Here is an 18,584-nt window from a genome sequence, read left to right as displayed (position 1 = left end):
GGTTGGTCTTTTGGTACTTTATAAATAACATGACAATTTTTGTTGAAATTCAATATTCACAATTTTCCATATTGAAATGTTTCATTAGTGACCAAATTGATGGAACCTAAAACTCAGTAAGTTTGCAGAAGGGAAAGACTTTGGAAGATAATGAAGAATAGTATTTACAGTCACAACAGAAGAGTTATCAAAAATAAACATACAAAAAATCAGAAACAAAAACAAGCACCCTATGGTGTAATATAATAAATACACAGAGAGCAAAAATGCTGAAACCTGAAGAAGGAAAGTATATGTGATGTATGTGTGTCTGGAAGAAAAAGGTACAGGTCATAATGAACCACTGTTTAAAAATTAGTATAGTACAACTCTTTTATAAAAGCATGTATACAGTTCTAGAAATCATTACTTAGAAGAACACAACTTGGAACAAATCATTTGAAAGCTACAGGTTTAAGGAGGCATGTGGGGAAGGTCTCAGATTCTGCTGATGCATCTTCCTGGCTCACTTCAACAGGCATTTATTAGTAAAGTCCCCAACCTCCTGAAGTTCACAATCTTGTTGGGGAGACAAGCAAACAACTGTAAAGAGAACTTGCTAAATATGTGCCAAATATGTATGCTGCTGGCATTCAACAAATAACTAAATCACACCAAGCATGTCTCAAATTATTCAAATCTTCCTTGTCATCAATCTGCCAAAGACAAAGAAGAAAGTACAGACAATGTTGAAGTATGAAATAAGCTAAGAGTTCTCACTGAACATTTCCTTATTATAGAATATAAATGGTTTATTGAAGTTGGTTCAAATGCTTGTAAAACATTTTAAGACTGACCCCAAAATAGCAAGCAATATGAGAATATTAAATGAAATTAACATGGAGGCACAAGAAACCATTTTACCTCTCCTTGTTAGAAAGGAAATTCAACAAGTTATTATGTTCAGGAATCACATTCAGGAGCTTGTAACTAAGAGAACAGAGCAAGAACACCTAACTGGACCTGTGACTCACTCTATAACCCCAACTCTAAAGCCCTTTCTTGCTTCCTTGACAGCACCTGTAAAACATACAAAGCACACTCTATATACTCATAGCCAAGTGAGGAAGGAGAATAAAATAGGTGCTATGCTTTGACAGGGCTGACTGGAAAAAGGATACAGAAATAAATATATATTTTTTGTTAGTTTAATAAGTAAGTTATAGGTGCTTTTGCAACATTAAGGTATTAATTGCTGAATACAATATTAATATGGAATTTAGTCACACCAAACCAACTTAAACATTTTTTTCAGGACTCAGTGAAGTGCTAAGTCTGTAACAATAATACATTTTGGTATACAGCCACCACTCTACAAACAGAGAGTAAAAATGTTTTAAGGAAAACATTGATATAGCTTATAAATATTTTCCCAAAGACAGAGCCCAGAGTAAAGTTCCAGGCCCAGATAATTTCTACTCTCTTTAGGACTATGTTTATGCATAGTCAACTCGTAATGACTTAAGCTAATATACAGAGTAAATTTCACAAAATCCCTCTATATAGCTTAGCTTTGGTGTGCTTTTATTTATGCAACATTTAATTTCTTTAGGCCAATGTTAAAGTTCTTGAGAACCCAAACAATGAGGGCAGGAGTCAGGGAGAACTAGATTAAGTACCAAAAAATGAGAGAGATGAAGTATCTGCTACACATGATGTGTCTTTTAAGGGTACATTGTTCATTCCTACTTGCAAGCTACTTGATATAATTACAATTGTATGACCAAATAAAGATCCAACATCTTATCTCTTTATAGGTCTTCAGTTTTATACTTCTTGCACTTGATTTCAAATTTTATATAAAAACTAGGGGAAAAAAAAGAAATCTGGAAAACTTACTACCATAATCACACATTTGGAAAAGTAAGCCTCAAGTAAACAGAGAGAGAAGGTTAGCTGGAAATGAAAGTTTCATTTCTCCACAGATGCCTCATGAATTTCAAAGTGTTGAAAACCTACAGTAGATCTATACTCAGTAGATCAGATGAAAACACTGACTTTTTATTTACAACGATAGCCTTTCCCAAACTTCATAATGGTTTCCCCAAAGGAGCATGTGATTTACTAAGGATGGACTTGATGATGCTAGCCAATTCAGCTAGTCATAAAGAATAAGATTAAACCATAATACTTGGCTCCATTTACCATACAGGACTGTAGTCAACCATGTGTATGTTAATAAAACCTTATTCCATGCTAAGAACTAAAGAGTTCAAAAGTAGGCATCCAAAAAATGGACATTATTTCATATGAAAATAGCTCCTCAATCCTGGAACGTTTGAACACCACACATTCATCCCCAAAACATCTCTTGAATGTATTCTCTGGATCAGGCACAAGGTGCTAAGACAGGAAATATAAATAGGTTTCAAAACAAAAACAAAGGAAGACTTCTTGTCATTCACCCCCCGGCCTACTGTGAACAGCTGTAACACCACTAGTAACAAGCTGAAGCCAATGTTGCCTGCTAAGAGAGAAATGGAAGGGGCGGAACACCACCTTGAGTCTCTGAAACTGCTGCTGTCCCTGCACTGGTGCAACTGGTGGAGCTGGATGAGCGTGGCTCTGGACCACCTGGCCTCCGTGGGGCTGCACAGCAGTGGGGTGATGATGGCTGCTATGCACCGCTGCGATGGTGGGCCCATGACTGCTAGAGCTCTGCGGCACTGCTGAAACCTAGAACGGACAAAACACTGATGAGAAGCTTCAAGGCCTGTGCATTCTTCCCCAAATGCCTCTAACGAACACACACACAGAAAAGATTACCAGAAACCCAAATTTCCCACAAAAGGGAATTGGTGAAAAAATTATAGCCCATCCATCTTATAGCAGAATTCTACAGCTATTAAAAATTATATAGCTTGGTATATCTCAAACTATCTGTGGCAAAGGACCAGTTTTTCTTGTTTCTTAAGTTCCGATTCTTCATGGACTACTACTTTTATGAAATACAATAAAAATGAATTACTATATATAATGTGAGATAAAAATACATAAGCCCCTATTTTTTATTACAAGGTTCTACAGACACAAAATTACAATGTCCAATTACTAAAGAAGTTTCTAAACACTCCATTTCTGTACTTATCTCATTACAGACTAGTATGAAAGTATTCACATCAACCATCTGTGGACCACAGTTTGAATAGCACTGATAGAGAGGCAAATATTTTAACACTTAAAAATGTTCACAATCCATAAACTGAATGTATTCATGTGTTGCATATGGATTTAAACTTTTAAATAATTTTTTAAAGCACATTACACAAGGCAGTATATATAATATACTAAGGATAAATTAGGAGTTTGGAATTAACATATACACATACAAGCGCAGAAGAATTGATGCTTTTGAACTGTGGTGTTGGAGAAGACTCTTGAGAGTGTCTTGGACTGCAAGGAGATCCAACCAGTCCATTCTGAAGGAGATCAACCCTGGGATTTCTTTGGAAGGAATGATGCTAAAGCTGAAACTCCAGTACTTTGGCCACCTCATGAAAAGAGTTGACTCATTGGAAAAGACTCTGACGCTGGGAGGGATTGGGGGCAGGAGGAGAAGGGGACGACAGAGGATGAGATGGCTGGATGGAATCACTGACTCGATGGACGTGAGTCTGAGTGAACTCCGGGAGTTGGTGATGGACAGGGAGGCCTGGCGTGCTGCGATTCATGGGGTCACAGAGTCAGACACGACTGAGCGACTGATCTGATCTGATAGATAAATCAGATAACCAACAAAGACCTACTGTATAGCACAGGGGACTATACTCAGGATCTGGTAATAAACTGTAATGGAAAAGAATCCTGTACACACACACACATGCACTGTGCTGTACATCTGAAACTAACACAACACTGCAAATCAACTATACTGGCATAAAAAATTAACATTCAGGAAAAAACACAGTAACATTTTAAATCCTAGACAACAAATATATAGTAAAATGTGACCATTTTATTTTGTGATGGTAAGGTTATAGAATATTTTTATTTTGTTTTATTCTGTATATTCTTATTTGTTCCTGGAGTGAAAACTCCAAGTCTCTAGCCACTGGACTAGGACTCAGGTAATTCCCCTCATTTACTATTTTAAAATAAAGAATTTTTAAATTTTCCAACCTGTTCGTGGTCTAACATGAAACATATTTCTTATCTATTCTCTCTTGTCCTCTTAAAGGTTAGGGTTAAAATAGAAGTACAGACCCCTTTCCTTCTATTTCTATTGCAAGAAGTGTTATATAAAATTTCCAAAGCTTTAAAAATTTTCCTATTTCAGAACTTTAATCACTACAGAAAACAACTAAGGACAATACACCTGATATGCCACATCTCCAAGGTAAGGAGACTAAATAATATGACACTTTAAAACAATGTAAACTAAGTACTACAACTTAAGAATGTTTTTTCCCCAAGTCCCCACAGATTTACAAAGATTACCCTGGGCAGAGCAGAAGGTGGGAAATAGAGCAACTGTTTACAAATCCACAGAAACAATAAACATTAGAAGTAAAAAGAAACTAGACGATTCGGAAAGCTCTAACACTTGTAAGAAGAGTTATATGTTTCTGAGCTTTTAATATTATAACATGCATATACTGAACGGGTTTTTCTAAGACTTAACTAGCATTTACAAATATTTGTGATGGCTGGTTTTATAAGAGCACATTATAGTTTCTGGTATAGGAATAAATGTGATTATCCCAGGTGTAGGAGAAAGTCGTGAACTAGTTCAGACGAAAGTAATCACCCAAGGAAAACACGCCACCTTCCTTTCCTCCAAGTCCTAATCTAACGATGTGATCTGTAGCAGTCCTCTGACTGCCCCACCCGGCCCCATACGAAGGCACTAGGAGGAGTGACAGCTAAGGAATTACCATTTCCTACTTCATCCAGCTTTCCCTCTTCCTTGACTGTTTTCTTATAAATTCCTAGATATGGAGTTGCTAGGTAAAAAAATAACAACTTTGATACAAACTATCAACTCGCTGTCAAGGAAGATTAAACCAATTTATATTACCAGTACCAGCCAAACCTTTTTATTTTTTTCATTTTTACTTTATTTTTTCTGGCTGCACCACATGGCTTGCAGGGGCTTAGTTCCTTGACAAGGGACTGAATCCGTGCCACAGCAGTGAAAACCCAGAATTCTAACCACCAGGCTACCAGGGAACTCCTGTGCCAGCCCAACCTGTGCCTCTCTAGACTAGTTACATAAGTTATGGTTCTGACTGACCTGGAATGGAATATTATATAGGCAATGATTTTTTAAAAATTACTTGGGATGTGCACTGGTGGTCCAGTGGCTAAGACTCCAAGCTCCCAATGCAGGGGCCCAGGCTCAATCTCTGCTCAGAGAACTAGATCCCACATGCCACAACTAAGAGCTCACATGCCACAACTAAAGATCCCACACGCTGCAGCTAAGACCTGGAGCAGACGAGTAAATAAATATATATATATATAAATATATTTTTTAATTACTTGGATCTATACATATATTCAAGTGGAAAGTTGTCCACTACATATTAAGTGCAAAGAAATAACAGAACAGTATACACAATATGGCCTAAATTATGCAAAGAGGGAAGTGCATCTAAATACTTAGAAAGGTAAATAAACATGCCTGCATATGCAGAGAAAACTCTGAATACCCGAGAAATGCACCCAGTGGGGTTAAGTCTGAGGGCTCAGAGGAGAAAGTCACATTATATCTTTTTTTTTAAACCGTGATATTTACTTTCATAATTAAAAAGGGCAAAACACAAATTTATATTTTTACAAAAAAGAGTGAAGAGACACGAGATAAATGATCAGTGTTGATCAGGATATGCAATGACAGGAATATACAGTGCTGGAGTAAATAGAAATAAACGTGGGATAGCTCTGAAATACAATTTGACGTTACCTGCTAAAGGTGAAAATGTATGCATCCTATGGCCCAGCAAACCCTCTCCTAGACACTCAAACTTCCTACTGTGTCCTCAGACCTGCAGTTTAGTTCAGTTGCTCAGTCGTGTCCTACTCTTTGCGACCCCATGAACCGCAGGACGCCAGGCCTCCCTATCCATCACCAACTGCCAGAATCTACCCAAACCCTTGACCATCAAGTCGGTGATGCCATCCAACCATCTCATCCTCTGTCACCCCCTTCTCCTCCTGCCCTCAATCTTACCCAGCATCAGGGTCTTTACAAATGAGTCAGTTCTTCGCATTAGGTGGCCAAAGTATTGGAGTTTCAGCTTCAATATCAGTCCTTCCAATGAATACCCAGGACTGATCTCCTTTAGGATGGACTGGTTGGATCTCCTTGCAGTGTAAGGGACTCTCAAGAGTCTTCTCCAACACCACAGTTCAAAAGCATCAATTCTTTGGCGCTCAGCTTTATAGTTCAACTCTCACATCCATACATGACCACAGGAAAAACCATAGCCTTGACTAGATGGACTTTTGTTGGCAAAGTAATGTCTCTGCTTTTTAATATGCTGTCTAGGTTGGTCATAACTTTGCTTCCAAGGAGTAAGCATCTTTTAATTTCGTGGCTGCCAATCACCATCTGCAGTGAATTTGGAGCCCCCAAAAAATAGTCAGCCACTGTTTCCCCATCTATTTGCCATGAAGTGATGGGACTGGATGCCATGATCTTAGTTTTCTGAATGTTGAGCTTTAAGCCAACTTTTTCATGCTCCTCTTTCACTTTCATCAAGAGGCTCTTTAATTCTTCACTTTCTGCCGTAAGGGTGGTGTCATCTGCATATCTGAGGTTATTGATATTTCTCCCAGCAATCTTGATTCCAGCTTGTGCTTCATACAGCCCAGCATTTCTCATGATGTACTCTGCATATAAGTTAAATAAGCAGACCTCCAGAATGGTCTGCAAAAATAAGCAGCTTGCACCAGAATGCAAACCACCTACTTCACTAATAAACACGCTGTTTAATTCCACTGCCTTTTTTTTTAGTTTCCATAGCAAGACCTTCTTGATAAAATATGTACCGCACCAGCTCACAGTCTGGTGCAAGCTTATCTCACCGGGGATTGCCGCTGTGAGTACCACTGCACTAGGAAAACCTGCGAACACTCACTGAAGCCCCTAACAGGAAAAGTCTGGAAACAGCTTGATATTCTATCAACAGAAGAATGGATAAATTAATTGAATATATTCATGTAATTCATAACCAAGTGAAAATTCTACTTAATTGGTCACATACATGAAAATGGGTAAGTCTTAGGAAACACACACACACATACACACAGAAGTCGCTCAGTCGTGTCCGACTCTTTGCGACCCCATGGATTGTAGCCCACCAGGCTCTTCGGTCCATGGGATTTTCCAGGCATGAATACTGGAGTGGGTTGCCGTTTCCACAAAGAATGGGTTAAAAAAAATGAATCAAAGAAGAAAATATACATTTTTACTTTAGATACAAGTTCAAAAATACCCAAACTAAACAACTTTATTGAAGCAAAAGGGACCACGGAAATTCAGGATGAACTTAAAGGTTACAACAACAACACTCTTTTAAAAAAAATGTGTGTGGTAAATACACAAGTGTACATTGTTTACATTATTTTTTATACCTTACATATAGCCCATAAATAGATTTTTAATACCTGAATACTTAATAAAAACTCTGTAACTGGATGAATCACCAGTGTTCCTCCTTCACCCTAGTCCCTTGCTGGGCTCCAGCTTACCTGATAACTGGGTGTCACAGAGTACTGAATCCCTGTGGCTGACTGCATGGTCTCAGACACCGCTTCATACACGGGAGGGGCAGGGGCAAGCACCCGGTGCTGGTGAGGAAAAGCCTCTGCGCTACCAGGAATCCGACGCTGCTGGGCCGCATACACCGGTGACTCCTGGTCATCCAAACGTCGCTTCATTCTGCGCTCATGCTCAGGGATGCACTACAAAACCTGCAGAAACCAAAAGCAACCACATGCAAACCAATTCGCACTCCAATATAACGTGTACAACCAGTTATCCAAAAGTTCAACTCCTGGAGTCAGTGACTGTCTACTGCATCTAGAGATGATCACCGGGTAGTTTAAGTGCATGGGGACCACACACTCCCAACAGTGGACCGATAGCCGAGAGACAAAAATGTAAATAATAACCCAGTTTGAATTACCTTGATACTGCAGAGTTGAAAAATAGCCTCCAATTTAGAAACACACAAATACAGCTTTCTTTATTCTCTGGTTTTCTCAAGTGCCATCATCCCTAATATTAATTATTCACCAGCTCTAAAAACATTCAAGTGTTTCTTCCTAACTCCTCTCAAAAGCTAGCACTATAATTGTGGTCTAATTTTTAAAGTATGAAATGTTTCAACAATTAAATGGTATCACAGAAAGAATACTAGGCCAGTAGTAAGAGGACAATGGTTGTAAACTTGCCAATTCAAGAAACTATGTACATCCCAATAAGCTCCTCCTTCCATGTAAATTTATTTCTTCAAAAATGAAATAAGGTTGAAACTGACCATTAATAAGGTTTCTCCTTATATTCTCAAATCCTAAAGTGATTCCAGAACCCCCCAGTTTAATAATCCCCCTGGATGGGAATACTTCCTTTCCCGCAGCACACTAAGTCTAGTAACACTCTGGCCAGGAATCCAGATGGGTCTTTTCGGAGCTTTTCCAACATTGGTATCATTAATACAAGCATATCAATAAGAAAGAGAGCTCTAGTCAGCCAAAGACAAAATGGGGCCAAGCCCTACCACTTTTCTGGTCACAAAACATAGCTTAAGAAAGATACCGCTGCTGTGGTGGTAAGATTAAAAATACAGTAATAGACTTCACAAGCCACTCCTTTTCCATCTAAAGCAAGATTCTTTTTAAAGTCGGGGGGTGGGGGGGGCGGGGAGTGGGTTACCTACTTTCTAAACACACCCAAATCTCTTCTCCTCACTTCCCGGGGAGTGTGCTTGCCGTGAGGGGAAGCACTCCTCACAAGGACTCCTCAAGGCTGCTTCACCTCGAGGCTGCTTCCCCTCTTCTCCAGCCTCGCCATCATCTTCGGCATGCCTGTCACTCGGGTGCTCGCCCCTGAAAGGGCGTCTTGGGTTGTTCTCACACTCTCACAAACCTAAGTTAGACTCTGACACAGGAGCACAACTGTTTCATCTGCAAGCCAGCCATTTTCAGTATTATCTTTCTGTAAATCTCAAGCCATAATTAATCTTTCTGCTGATGATACTGTATTTTTTGCTGTGAGGGATATGAGATCTTAGTCCCCCTACCAGGGATTGAACCCAAGCCCTCTGCATAGGAAGCGTGGAGTCTTAACCACTTAATCACCAGGAAGTTCCTATTGACTATAAATTTAGATCAAAGGACTGTCTCCCAAATTTATATGATAATATGTTGAATTCAGTTAACTGGAGTTGAAAACATACTGCTGATGGCTGCCGAGGGGAAATAATTTAAAATGTCTTAACTGATTATGTCTTCCTAGGCTTTTTAGTATGAAGTAGCATATTTAGCACAGTATTTCAAAATTTTTAAGACATAATAAGTTAGAAATATAGACTTACACATGCTATTTGGTACTTAAGAACTACCAGTCAACTATGAACACTCAATCTCAACCTATTTGGGAGTAAGTCTAATAAATGGACAGAGTAAAAAGTCTTAAAGACTTTTTGGCTGTTACTTCTATGTAAAACCCATGATCTAGATCACAGTTTGCTCTTGGGTTCTACTGGCGTGGAACCTAGATGCTTAAACACACCTGAGATTAATCCCCAGAACCAAAAGCCAGTCAATACCTCATAAATGGAAAACCAAATTTAGATCAGAAGATGAAGGCACAGACTATGGAAAAAAAACTAGAGTACCTGTCAAGACCTGGATTCTAGTCTGAACTGACTTGAAGCTATGTAACTTTGGTCCTGTCTTCTTATTTGCAAAAGGATGTAATTAGACTACTCTGTGCGTGCACACTAGACATGTCCAACTCCTTGCCATCCCATGGACTGTAGCCCGCCTAGCTCCCTTCTGTCCATGGAATTCTCCAGGCAAGAATACTGGAGGGGGTTGCCATTTCCTTCTTCAGAGGCCCTTTCTGACTCAGAAATTGAACCTGAGTCACCTGGATTGGCAGGCAGCTTCTTTACCACTGCCCCACCTGGGAAGCTATTCCCAAATGCTGGTCTGCGGACAAGTCTATGGGGAGATGAAAAAGAAGGGGGAGGAGGCTGCAGTGAATTTTCCAAAGGTTAAGTATTAGAGAACTATGCTTTATTCTGAGATCATGTCCTATCTTTTAGCTATTAAAATATCATTTCCTTTATAAAGTGACTGTGATTCTATAAAGTAGTTAACTTAATTTGCCTCTAGAGTTTGCCTTCCAGACCATCTCTATGATACTGAAGAGGCTGCCCAAGGTCTGTACTTTCTGTGAACTGCCCTTTGCTTCTTTAACAATTGTCACTCTTAATTCTATTCCTGAAATGATTCTCAAATCAATTGCTTCTCCCCTAGTCATACAGGCAACCCCTCATTTTGGGACCTTATCGTCCTTTGTTACCAACACCTTCCAGCCTCTCTCCCATCCAGTCTACACTGCTTTTAAAATGGTTGGCTTCAACTGCAAATCCAATCCAGTTGTAAATCCATCAATCCAGGATTTCCCTGGTGGTCCAGTAGTTAGGACTCGGCCCCTTACTGCTGAGGGGCCTGGGTTCAATCCCTGGTTGGGGAACTAAAATCCCACAAGTCACACAGTACAGCAAAAGAAAAAAAAAAAACCCAAATTCCTTAAGTTAGCCTTCAAAATTCTTTCTCACGGATTGTGAGGACAATTTAACTCACCAATTATATCCTTTCAATCCCACCCTATCATCCAGGTTGTCAAAATGACTTTCCACTTCCCTAAAGAAGCCTGAAGTCTGTAAGCTTCTTCAAGACAGAGTCCTTCCCAACTTTGTCTGTATTTCTCACCTTCCAGACACTCATCACAGATGCTCAAATGCTGCATATGCAGAAGGGAAAGATAATAATTAACATAACAGCAGCATATATTGAGTGTCAATTTACTAGTAATAATTTAATCCATTCAATAACCCTGTAAGCAAGGTGCTACTATTCTCTATTTTATAAATAAGGAAACTGAAACACAAAGATTAAGTAAATTGCCCAATGTTGCACAGCTATGAATCCACGAAACCTGCCTCCAGAGCCTGGATTCTTAACCATCTCACAATCCTACCTCACACAGAAGAGAAGACAAACAGGAAAGAAGAGTTCCTTTACTAATTTAACACACACACACGTTGAGCAACTTCTGCTTTAACTTCTCACACACTTACTTACTTACTTACTCATTCATCCTTTCTTCAGCCTTACCCAACAGCAGGCATGCTCTGGCAACACTCATTCATTCATTTAGCAAATATTTAGATATGAAGGTGGTATATGAAGATATGAAGGTGATTTCAACCCATGCCCTAGAAAACTTTGAAAGCTAGTTGGAGGGACTTTCCTGATGGTTCAATGGTTAATTAAGACTCCATGCTGCCAATGTGGGTGGGTGGTGGGGGTGGGTTCAATCCCTGGTCATGGAATTAAGATCTCAGCTACCATGAGATGCGACAGAAAGATTAAAAACAAAACGCTAGTTGGAAAGACCATATACAACCTCACTAGTAATATAAAGTAAAATGATTACCCAAAGGAACTAGCAAAAATTAAAAAGAGAATGATGATATTCAGTGTAGGTGAGAGTACATGGAGACACTACTGGTGGTAATTGGTAAAGACTATTTGGTTGGCAACTTCCAGGCTTTTATTAAATTTTTAAAGCAAATTGAAAATGTGCATACCCTTTAACCACCTAACAATTCCACTTCTAGGTCCCTATCCTATATATCTGCCAAGTATATTTACTGCAGCAAAATTCACTGCAGCAAAGTATGAAAATTTTAAATGTCTATCAATAGCTAAGTAAACTGGATCATCCATATTTAGAAAACGATGTAGTAATTAGAAGGATTAGGGTTCATCTACAGGGAAAGGCAGAATAGTGAAAAAAATGAGCTACAGAGTATATACAGTGTGCTCTCAACACAGACACAATGTACTTTTTAGATTTCGCATTTCATTGTGTGTAAATTCTAGAAACAAGTATTGAAGTCTAGATAAGGAGATGCATGCTCAAGCACTTAGATAAAAGTATAGAGAACTCCCTGGAGGTCCAGTGATTAGGACTCTGTATTTTCACTGCAGAGGGCCCCAAGAGAGTGTACCAATGTCCGAAATGTTCTTAGAATATCACCAAGAAATTAGTTTGGATTAACAGATGATGGAATGGAAAGATGGATATATAATAAAACAAGTACTGTAAAAACGGAAATAGTAAAATTCAGGTAGTGTGTGTATGTGGGTGTCAACTATAAAGTTGTATCAAGTCGTGGGAGGAAAAGCTAATAATACAAACTAGTTCACAAGTGATACAAACAAGCACTATCAACTGGGAAGGGAGTAGAAATGTGTACACTGAGAAAGATCCTATACGGAGCAGGTAATAGTTATATTTTGAAAATTAGGGATGAACCATGGGAGTATACAGGATGAATTAAAATATTATAGTAACTTGGACTTATAGGCAGTAAATAGCTATATAAAATTTTTGTCAATTTATCCATCCTACAAATAGTTCCTGAGTGCCAAGCCCTGTGCTTAGGGTGGGGGCCCCAGCACCGACAAGGACGTTCCCTGATCCACAACAGCCAAGTCCTGCCCATCTGATTGCTACCAGCTCCTCACAACCCTGCTGTGGACTGAGCACACTCAAAAGCCTTCTATCTGAAGGGAAACTGATAATCAAAGAAATTAAGCGACTTATTCAAGGTCACATAGCTGGTTAAAGGAACAAAAAGGTCGATACTCTTTCTCCTTGGAATACATGATGTATCTGGAGTAGAAATACTGGACAGACCAGAGGATCCTCCCTATAGAGAGGTACAGTATAATTCGAAACCATAAAGTATCTGAACACCAGATGATGGAGCCGCAAGAGTTAGAAAACTACTTTCAAGCCCCGATTCAGTTGACATGATTTTCATCTGCGACTATGGTCTCCAACTGTTTCAGATTTGGAGGTTACCCTGTTATCAAAGCTCTAATCTAAGAAGGCAGAATTTAAAAAGAAAAAAAAAAAAAAAAAGCACTCTAAGGGATAGAAACTAGTAAAGAAAGCCAAATGTGAACAAACAATAGCACAGAACACTAAAAAGTCATCAGGTCATTTGTTATAATAAAAAGTGGGAACAGCTCCAGATCATCAGGCAAAGTAATCATAATTCCCAAATAAAGTAAGTAGAGCAGGATAATTCTGACATTGCAGGGGAGTCTTCTGGAGCAGGACAGGACAACGAGGCGCGAACAGGACACAGTTCAGACAGAAGGGCAGGGTAAAAGCTGACCCACTCAGGACAAGAAAAATAAAAGCCAATTTTCTAGTTTTACAAACTAAATGTCTTTAACCACAATAAAGTGTTGGCCTCTGAGAAATCCAGAAATTTCTTCATAATTACTAAAATCTAAATGGAAAAGTCCAACTTTAAAGAATCTTTTAATTTAGATTAAATTTCACACATTGGCTTAAATGCAAACAACAATTTTTTCAGTCAAGATAAGTTCAAAGTAATAGTGTGCATGGAACATACCACCTTATTATGGAGGGTTTTAACACACAACCTTCTTTTTGAAATGCACTTAACTTATGGCTGACCCTTTAGTGCCTCTTGCTTTTGTGTCAGTATTATCTTGAATTAGGCATACTTTAAAGATCTTTTATTTATAGAGTAAAAGAAAAATCTAAAATTATTCTCTCCTACTACATCACATGAAATCACATAAAATGTGTCCTGGTCAGTTTTATTTCAATGAATACTCTTGAAAAAATGGAAAGTTTCTCTTAAAAAGTAAAGAAATTTTTGCCAAAGCACAAGTGACTATAATTACTTCAACCCAGTAAAACTCCTGTCACATTCTACTTCAAAATCTGTCCAAAAAATCCACTTCTGGATTTAAATCTGCTAGAAAGTGAAAAAAATGTTTCCAGAATGAAAAAGTCAATCCATTTAGATTTCCCACATTACTTAGAAGAATCACTCAACAAAATTAACAACCCATTTTCCTCAAAATACCACAAGATACGATGCCCAAGCCTCCCCTGAAACGTAGTTTCACATTTCCCTGAAGAGGCAGTTCCCCAATCTGGGGAGATTCTGCCCCCTCCAGGGTGCATCTGGCAATGTTAGAAGACATTTTTTGTTGTCACAATTCCAGAAGAGGGGTGCATCTTATGAATGGAGACCAGGGACCACACACTGCAGTGTACAGGACAGTTCCCCACGACAGAGAGTGATTCAGTCCCAAATATTAATAGAGCCACGGCTGAGAAACCTGGATTAATATAATGACAATCCCATTTGATATATACCTTTTGTGAGCTTTGGTGAAGTTATGTCATACTACAGCGTGACAACAATTTTTAAAAAGGTGATTCAGGACAATCATCTTGTATGTGCAGATGCTAACACTGCTTTCTTTACAACATGTGATTTACCTTTAACCCCAGTATGCCAGAAAAACTTATCATTAAACATTTGAGCTAGAAACACCTTTATTAGAAATTTCAGTGAGAATTTAAGCTGCAAATCCAAATTTTTAGTCCACATCTCTCTGATTTTGAAGATATGCTGCTGCTGCTGCTAAGTCGCTTCAGTCGTGTCCGACTCTGTGCGACCCCATAGACGGCAGCTCCCCCATCCCTGGGATTCTCCAGGCAAGAACACTGGAGTGGGTTGCCATTTCCTTCTCCATTTGAAGATATATATAACCAAAATAAGCAATATCCTTTAAAATGCAACTGACTAGCCATCAACTGTCATGCACAGACTTATCTCAAGTAAAGTTCTAGCTTATTATTACTTTGGGGTTTTTATTGGTTTTTGCCCTCATATCATCAAACACAACTTTGGGCATCTGTCCATTTACAAACTGTGTCAAGTAAGTTTTGGTAGAAGAATACCATTGTACATCCTTTTAGCAAATTGGAATGGTTTACACTCTTGTTGAAAATACTGCATTCCTAAGTCCTTCTAGTTGAATGATTCCTGGATGAGGACATCATATTCTAGCCTGCACCCTACCCTCAGAAATATATTGTCCACTCATAAACTCTTCAGTTTGAGAATATTCATCTAGGATATCATCAGCTAAAGCCTCAAAGTCATCAGCTTGGCTTATGCAATCAATTCTACCATCACCATCATAGCCAAGAGTGTTGCTATCTGTTGCATTGTTATTGTTTACTCACTAAGTCATGTTTAACTCTTTTGCGACCCCACAGACTGTGGCTCACCAGGCTCCTCTGTCCACGGAATTTTCCAGGCAAGAATACTGGAGTTGCCATTTCCTTTTCCAGGGGGTCTTCCTGACCCAGGGACTGAACCCACATCTCCTGCATTGGCAGGCGGATTCTTTACCACCAGCCACCAGGGATGCCCACTGTGCCCATTACTTTCATCTGTTAGTTCCTCTGATAACTGTGAAACGTCTTCCTCTGTTAGTTTTCCTCTTTGCCATTATTGGAGGAAAATAAAAGATTACAGGTTATGAAATATGTTGAATGAAAGCTTATAAAAAACTATAAAAATAGCAGCATAAAGAACTGTCATCTACTCTTCACTCAGATAACTCAATTGGTAATATCTTACATAATGTTTCAGATGGCATCCCCCAACTTCTTTTATACTTTTTTGAAAGATGCTGTAATGCTTTGGGCAAAGCAGTAAGAAAACTACAGTAACGATGACTTAAAAATTTACTATTGTATCATTCTTCTAGGGTTTCCTAGGTGGTATAGTGGTAAAGAATCCACCTGCAATGCAGGAGATGAAAAAATACAGATTCGATCTCTGGATAAGGGAAGATCCCCTGGAGTAGGAAGTGGCAACCCACTCCAGCATTCTTGCCTGGGAAATCCCATGGACAAGGAGCCTGGTGGGCTATAGTCCATGGGGTCACAAAAAGTCGGACACAACTGAGTAGGCACGCATGCACACAACACATCCTTCTAGGCAATTCATCATTCTTCCACTTATTATTTTAGGTGTTTTTTTTAGCATAGTTGGGAATAATTGATCAGTAATAATAAAGTAATTCCTAAGATGATGAAAGACCAAAATGCTTCAAGATATAGGATAACTAAGGTCATCAAGATCCTACAACGTAGGTCAGATGTATAAACGGTAAAAGCTAGAGCCAGTTTATTCCATTAAAAAGAAAATAAGTAGATTTCCATTCTTTAAGACCTTTAATAAAGAATAAAGTCATGAAATATAAATTTTTACAGGTAGTTAATACTGCTCAAAAAAGAAACTCAAAAACTAAAATTGGGTCTAACTGACACTGATGTTATAGGCAAAAAATGGACAAGAAATCATTTTCTGATTTGATCACTGTATTGTAGTTTTATGTAAGATGCATTTGGGAGATCTGGGTGAAGGTTATATGGCAATTCTTTGTATTATTTTCTCAAGTTTTTAAAGTCTAAAATTATTTCAAAATGAAAAGTTTTAAAAACTGAATATTAACAGTAGAGGAATTTTAAAAAAGGAAATCATTGTGTATCCTTCTTCTCAAGGACATTAACATTTACTTCGTGTGACAAGGTTTCTATAAATTAACTGGCAAGTATAAAACAACAGATTAAGCTGCAGCTTTAAAGAAAGTATTATAAAGAACAGAACTCAAGGTGGTTCTGTGGATGATAGATGTGCCACTCACCTCATATTCCCTCTATTCTATTCACTCTATTTCTGCCCCCACACAGACATGGGCACACAAATCTTTAAGCATCACAGTCCTCCACTGTGCTTAGGATAGTGTTTTGCTGTGATGGAAACCAAATCATTCATTCACATATGAATGCAGCCTCTAATATTTAGTAAGCACATACTATGTGTCGGGCATTGTTCTAGGAGCCAGGGATATAGATGTAAATAAAATAAAACAAACTTCTCCTTCCTCAGGAAGTTTACATGTTTAAAAAAATATATTTATTTACTTGCCTGTGTCAGGTCTTACTTACAGCAGGCGGGATAGTTACTTGTGGCATGCGAACTCTCCACTGCGGCACGTGCGATACAGTTACCTGCCAAGGGATCAAACCCAGACCCCCTGCACTGGACCACCAGAGAAGTCAGTCCCAGAAGTTTACATTGTAGTGGGAGAAATAAGATAACAGTGTTCAAAATATTAGACAGTGACACATGCTAAGAAGAAAAAGCAGAGGAGAATTTTTGAAATTTTAGGTAATAATGACCAAAGAATATCTCACTAATAAGGTAACTTATGAAATGAAGTAAATGAAGTAAGGGGCTGGCCATGTGTGGATCAGTAGAAGAAGCATTACAGGCAGAGGGGACAGCAAGTGCAGACTCTGACGTACATATGTGCTTGGCATTTTCCAAGAAAAGGGAAAGAGCCATGTAGTTGGAGTAGAATGGAGGAAAGACAGACTAGTAGGAAATGAAGTCAGAAAGGTAATGGAGTTGGGGGTTATGGGTAGAGAGTACACTTTTGTTCTCAGAGGTCATAATAAAGACTCATACTGAAATGGGAAGCCATTGGAGGGTTTTAAGCAGAGAATCACTTGGGTTGCTATGTTAAAAACAGATTGAAGAGTGGCAGTAACAAAACAGAACAGTTAAGGTGCTACTGAAATAATCCAAGCTAGAAAGAGAGATGTTAGTGACATTCACTGCTGTAGCTGGGGGTAGGGGGTGGAATTAAGTGGTCAAATTCTGGATAATTTTTTGAATATAGAGCAAATAGTATTTTTCTGCTGTGAATAAGAAAGAGGTCAAAGATGCCTATTTGCTATCCAAGAGGAAGTATGAAGTGGGCAACTGGATTTGTTCCTCTACAGTAGAGAGGAGAGGTTTCCAGTGATAGAAATTTGAGTTATCAGTATTGCCTAGATTTGGAAAGGCGTATGGTGCACAGTGTAGCTCTCCATAATCAAGCACATTCGCATTTCTGCACCAAGTGGGACAGCTCAGATCAGGCTGTGCCTCTGAATTCCTTATTACCAGATTCCAAACTTACCAAAATTTGGAAGTTGTGCCTCTGAATTCCAAACTTACCAAAACAAACAAAAATACTTGTATTTCAGAGCTGCAAATAAGGGATTGTGTCTCTGTATATCCTTCGACAGCCTGCAAGTCAGCAAGCCTAGCCCTGGAGGGTATCAACAGGACTGAGGAAACATTCACCACCACGATGCTGGTAAATACAACTAACATGCAGGCACTCACAAAGAAGTGTGCGTGAGGAAAACAAAAGCAAAAGGGAGGAGCTAAAAGGAGATGGATCAGTTAGAAATTCCTACCAATAAAAGCCCAACTAATTTTGAAGCCAACTGCCAACTAAACAGAGGTATCCTCTAGTTGTTTAGTCACTAAGCCATGTCTGACTCTTTGCAATCCAATGGACAACAGCACGCTAGGCTTTCCTGTCTTCCA

General features: G+C 38.8%; 1 protein-coding gene across 2 annotated transcripts in view; it reads right to left on the bottom strand.

Moving 5' to 3' along the window:
• Window positions 1-18,584, bottom strand: part of SIN3A (SIN3 transcription regulator family member A) — a 68,097-nt gene that overhangs the window by 38,685 nt on the left and 10,828 nt on the right. For both annotated transcript variants that reach the window (XM_070775360.1, XM_070775359.1), the window contains exons 2-3: window positions 7,735-7,956; window positions 2,539-2,715 (exon numbers count right to left, since the gene is read on the bottom strand). In XM_070775360.1, coding sequence (XP_070631461.1) covers window positions 2,539-2,715; window positions 7,735-7,923 — 366 coding nt within the window. In that variant the 5' untranslated portion in view covers window positions 7,924-7,956. The remainder of the gene's footprint in view (window positions 1-2,538; window positions 2,716-7,734; window positions 7,957-18,584) is intronic.

This window comes from Bos indicus, chromosome 21 (assembly GCF_029378745.1).
Source record: "Bos indicus isolate NIAB-ARS_2022 breed Sahiwal x Tharparkar chromosome 21, NIAB-ARS_B.indTharparkar_mat_pri_1.0, whole genome shotgun sequence".
NCBI classification, from domain to species: domain Eukaryota; kingdom Metazoa; phylum Chordata; class Mammalia; order Artiodactyla; family Bovidae; genus Bos; species Bos indicus.
The sequence above is the reverse complement of the archived record's forward strand: the minus strand, read 5'-3'. Positions and strand labels throughout refer to the sequence as shown.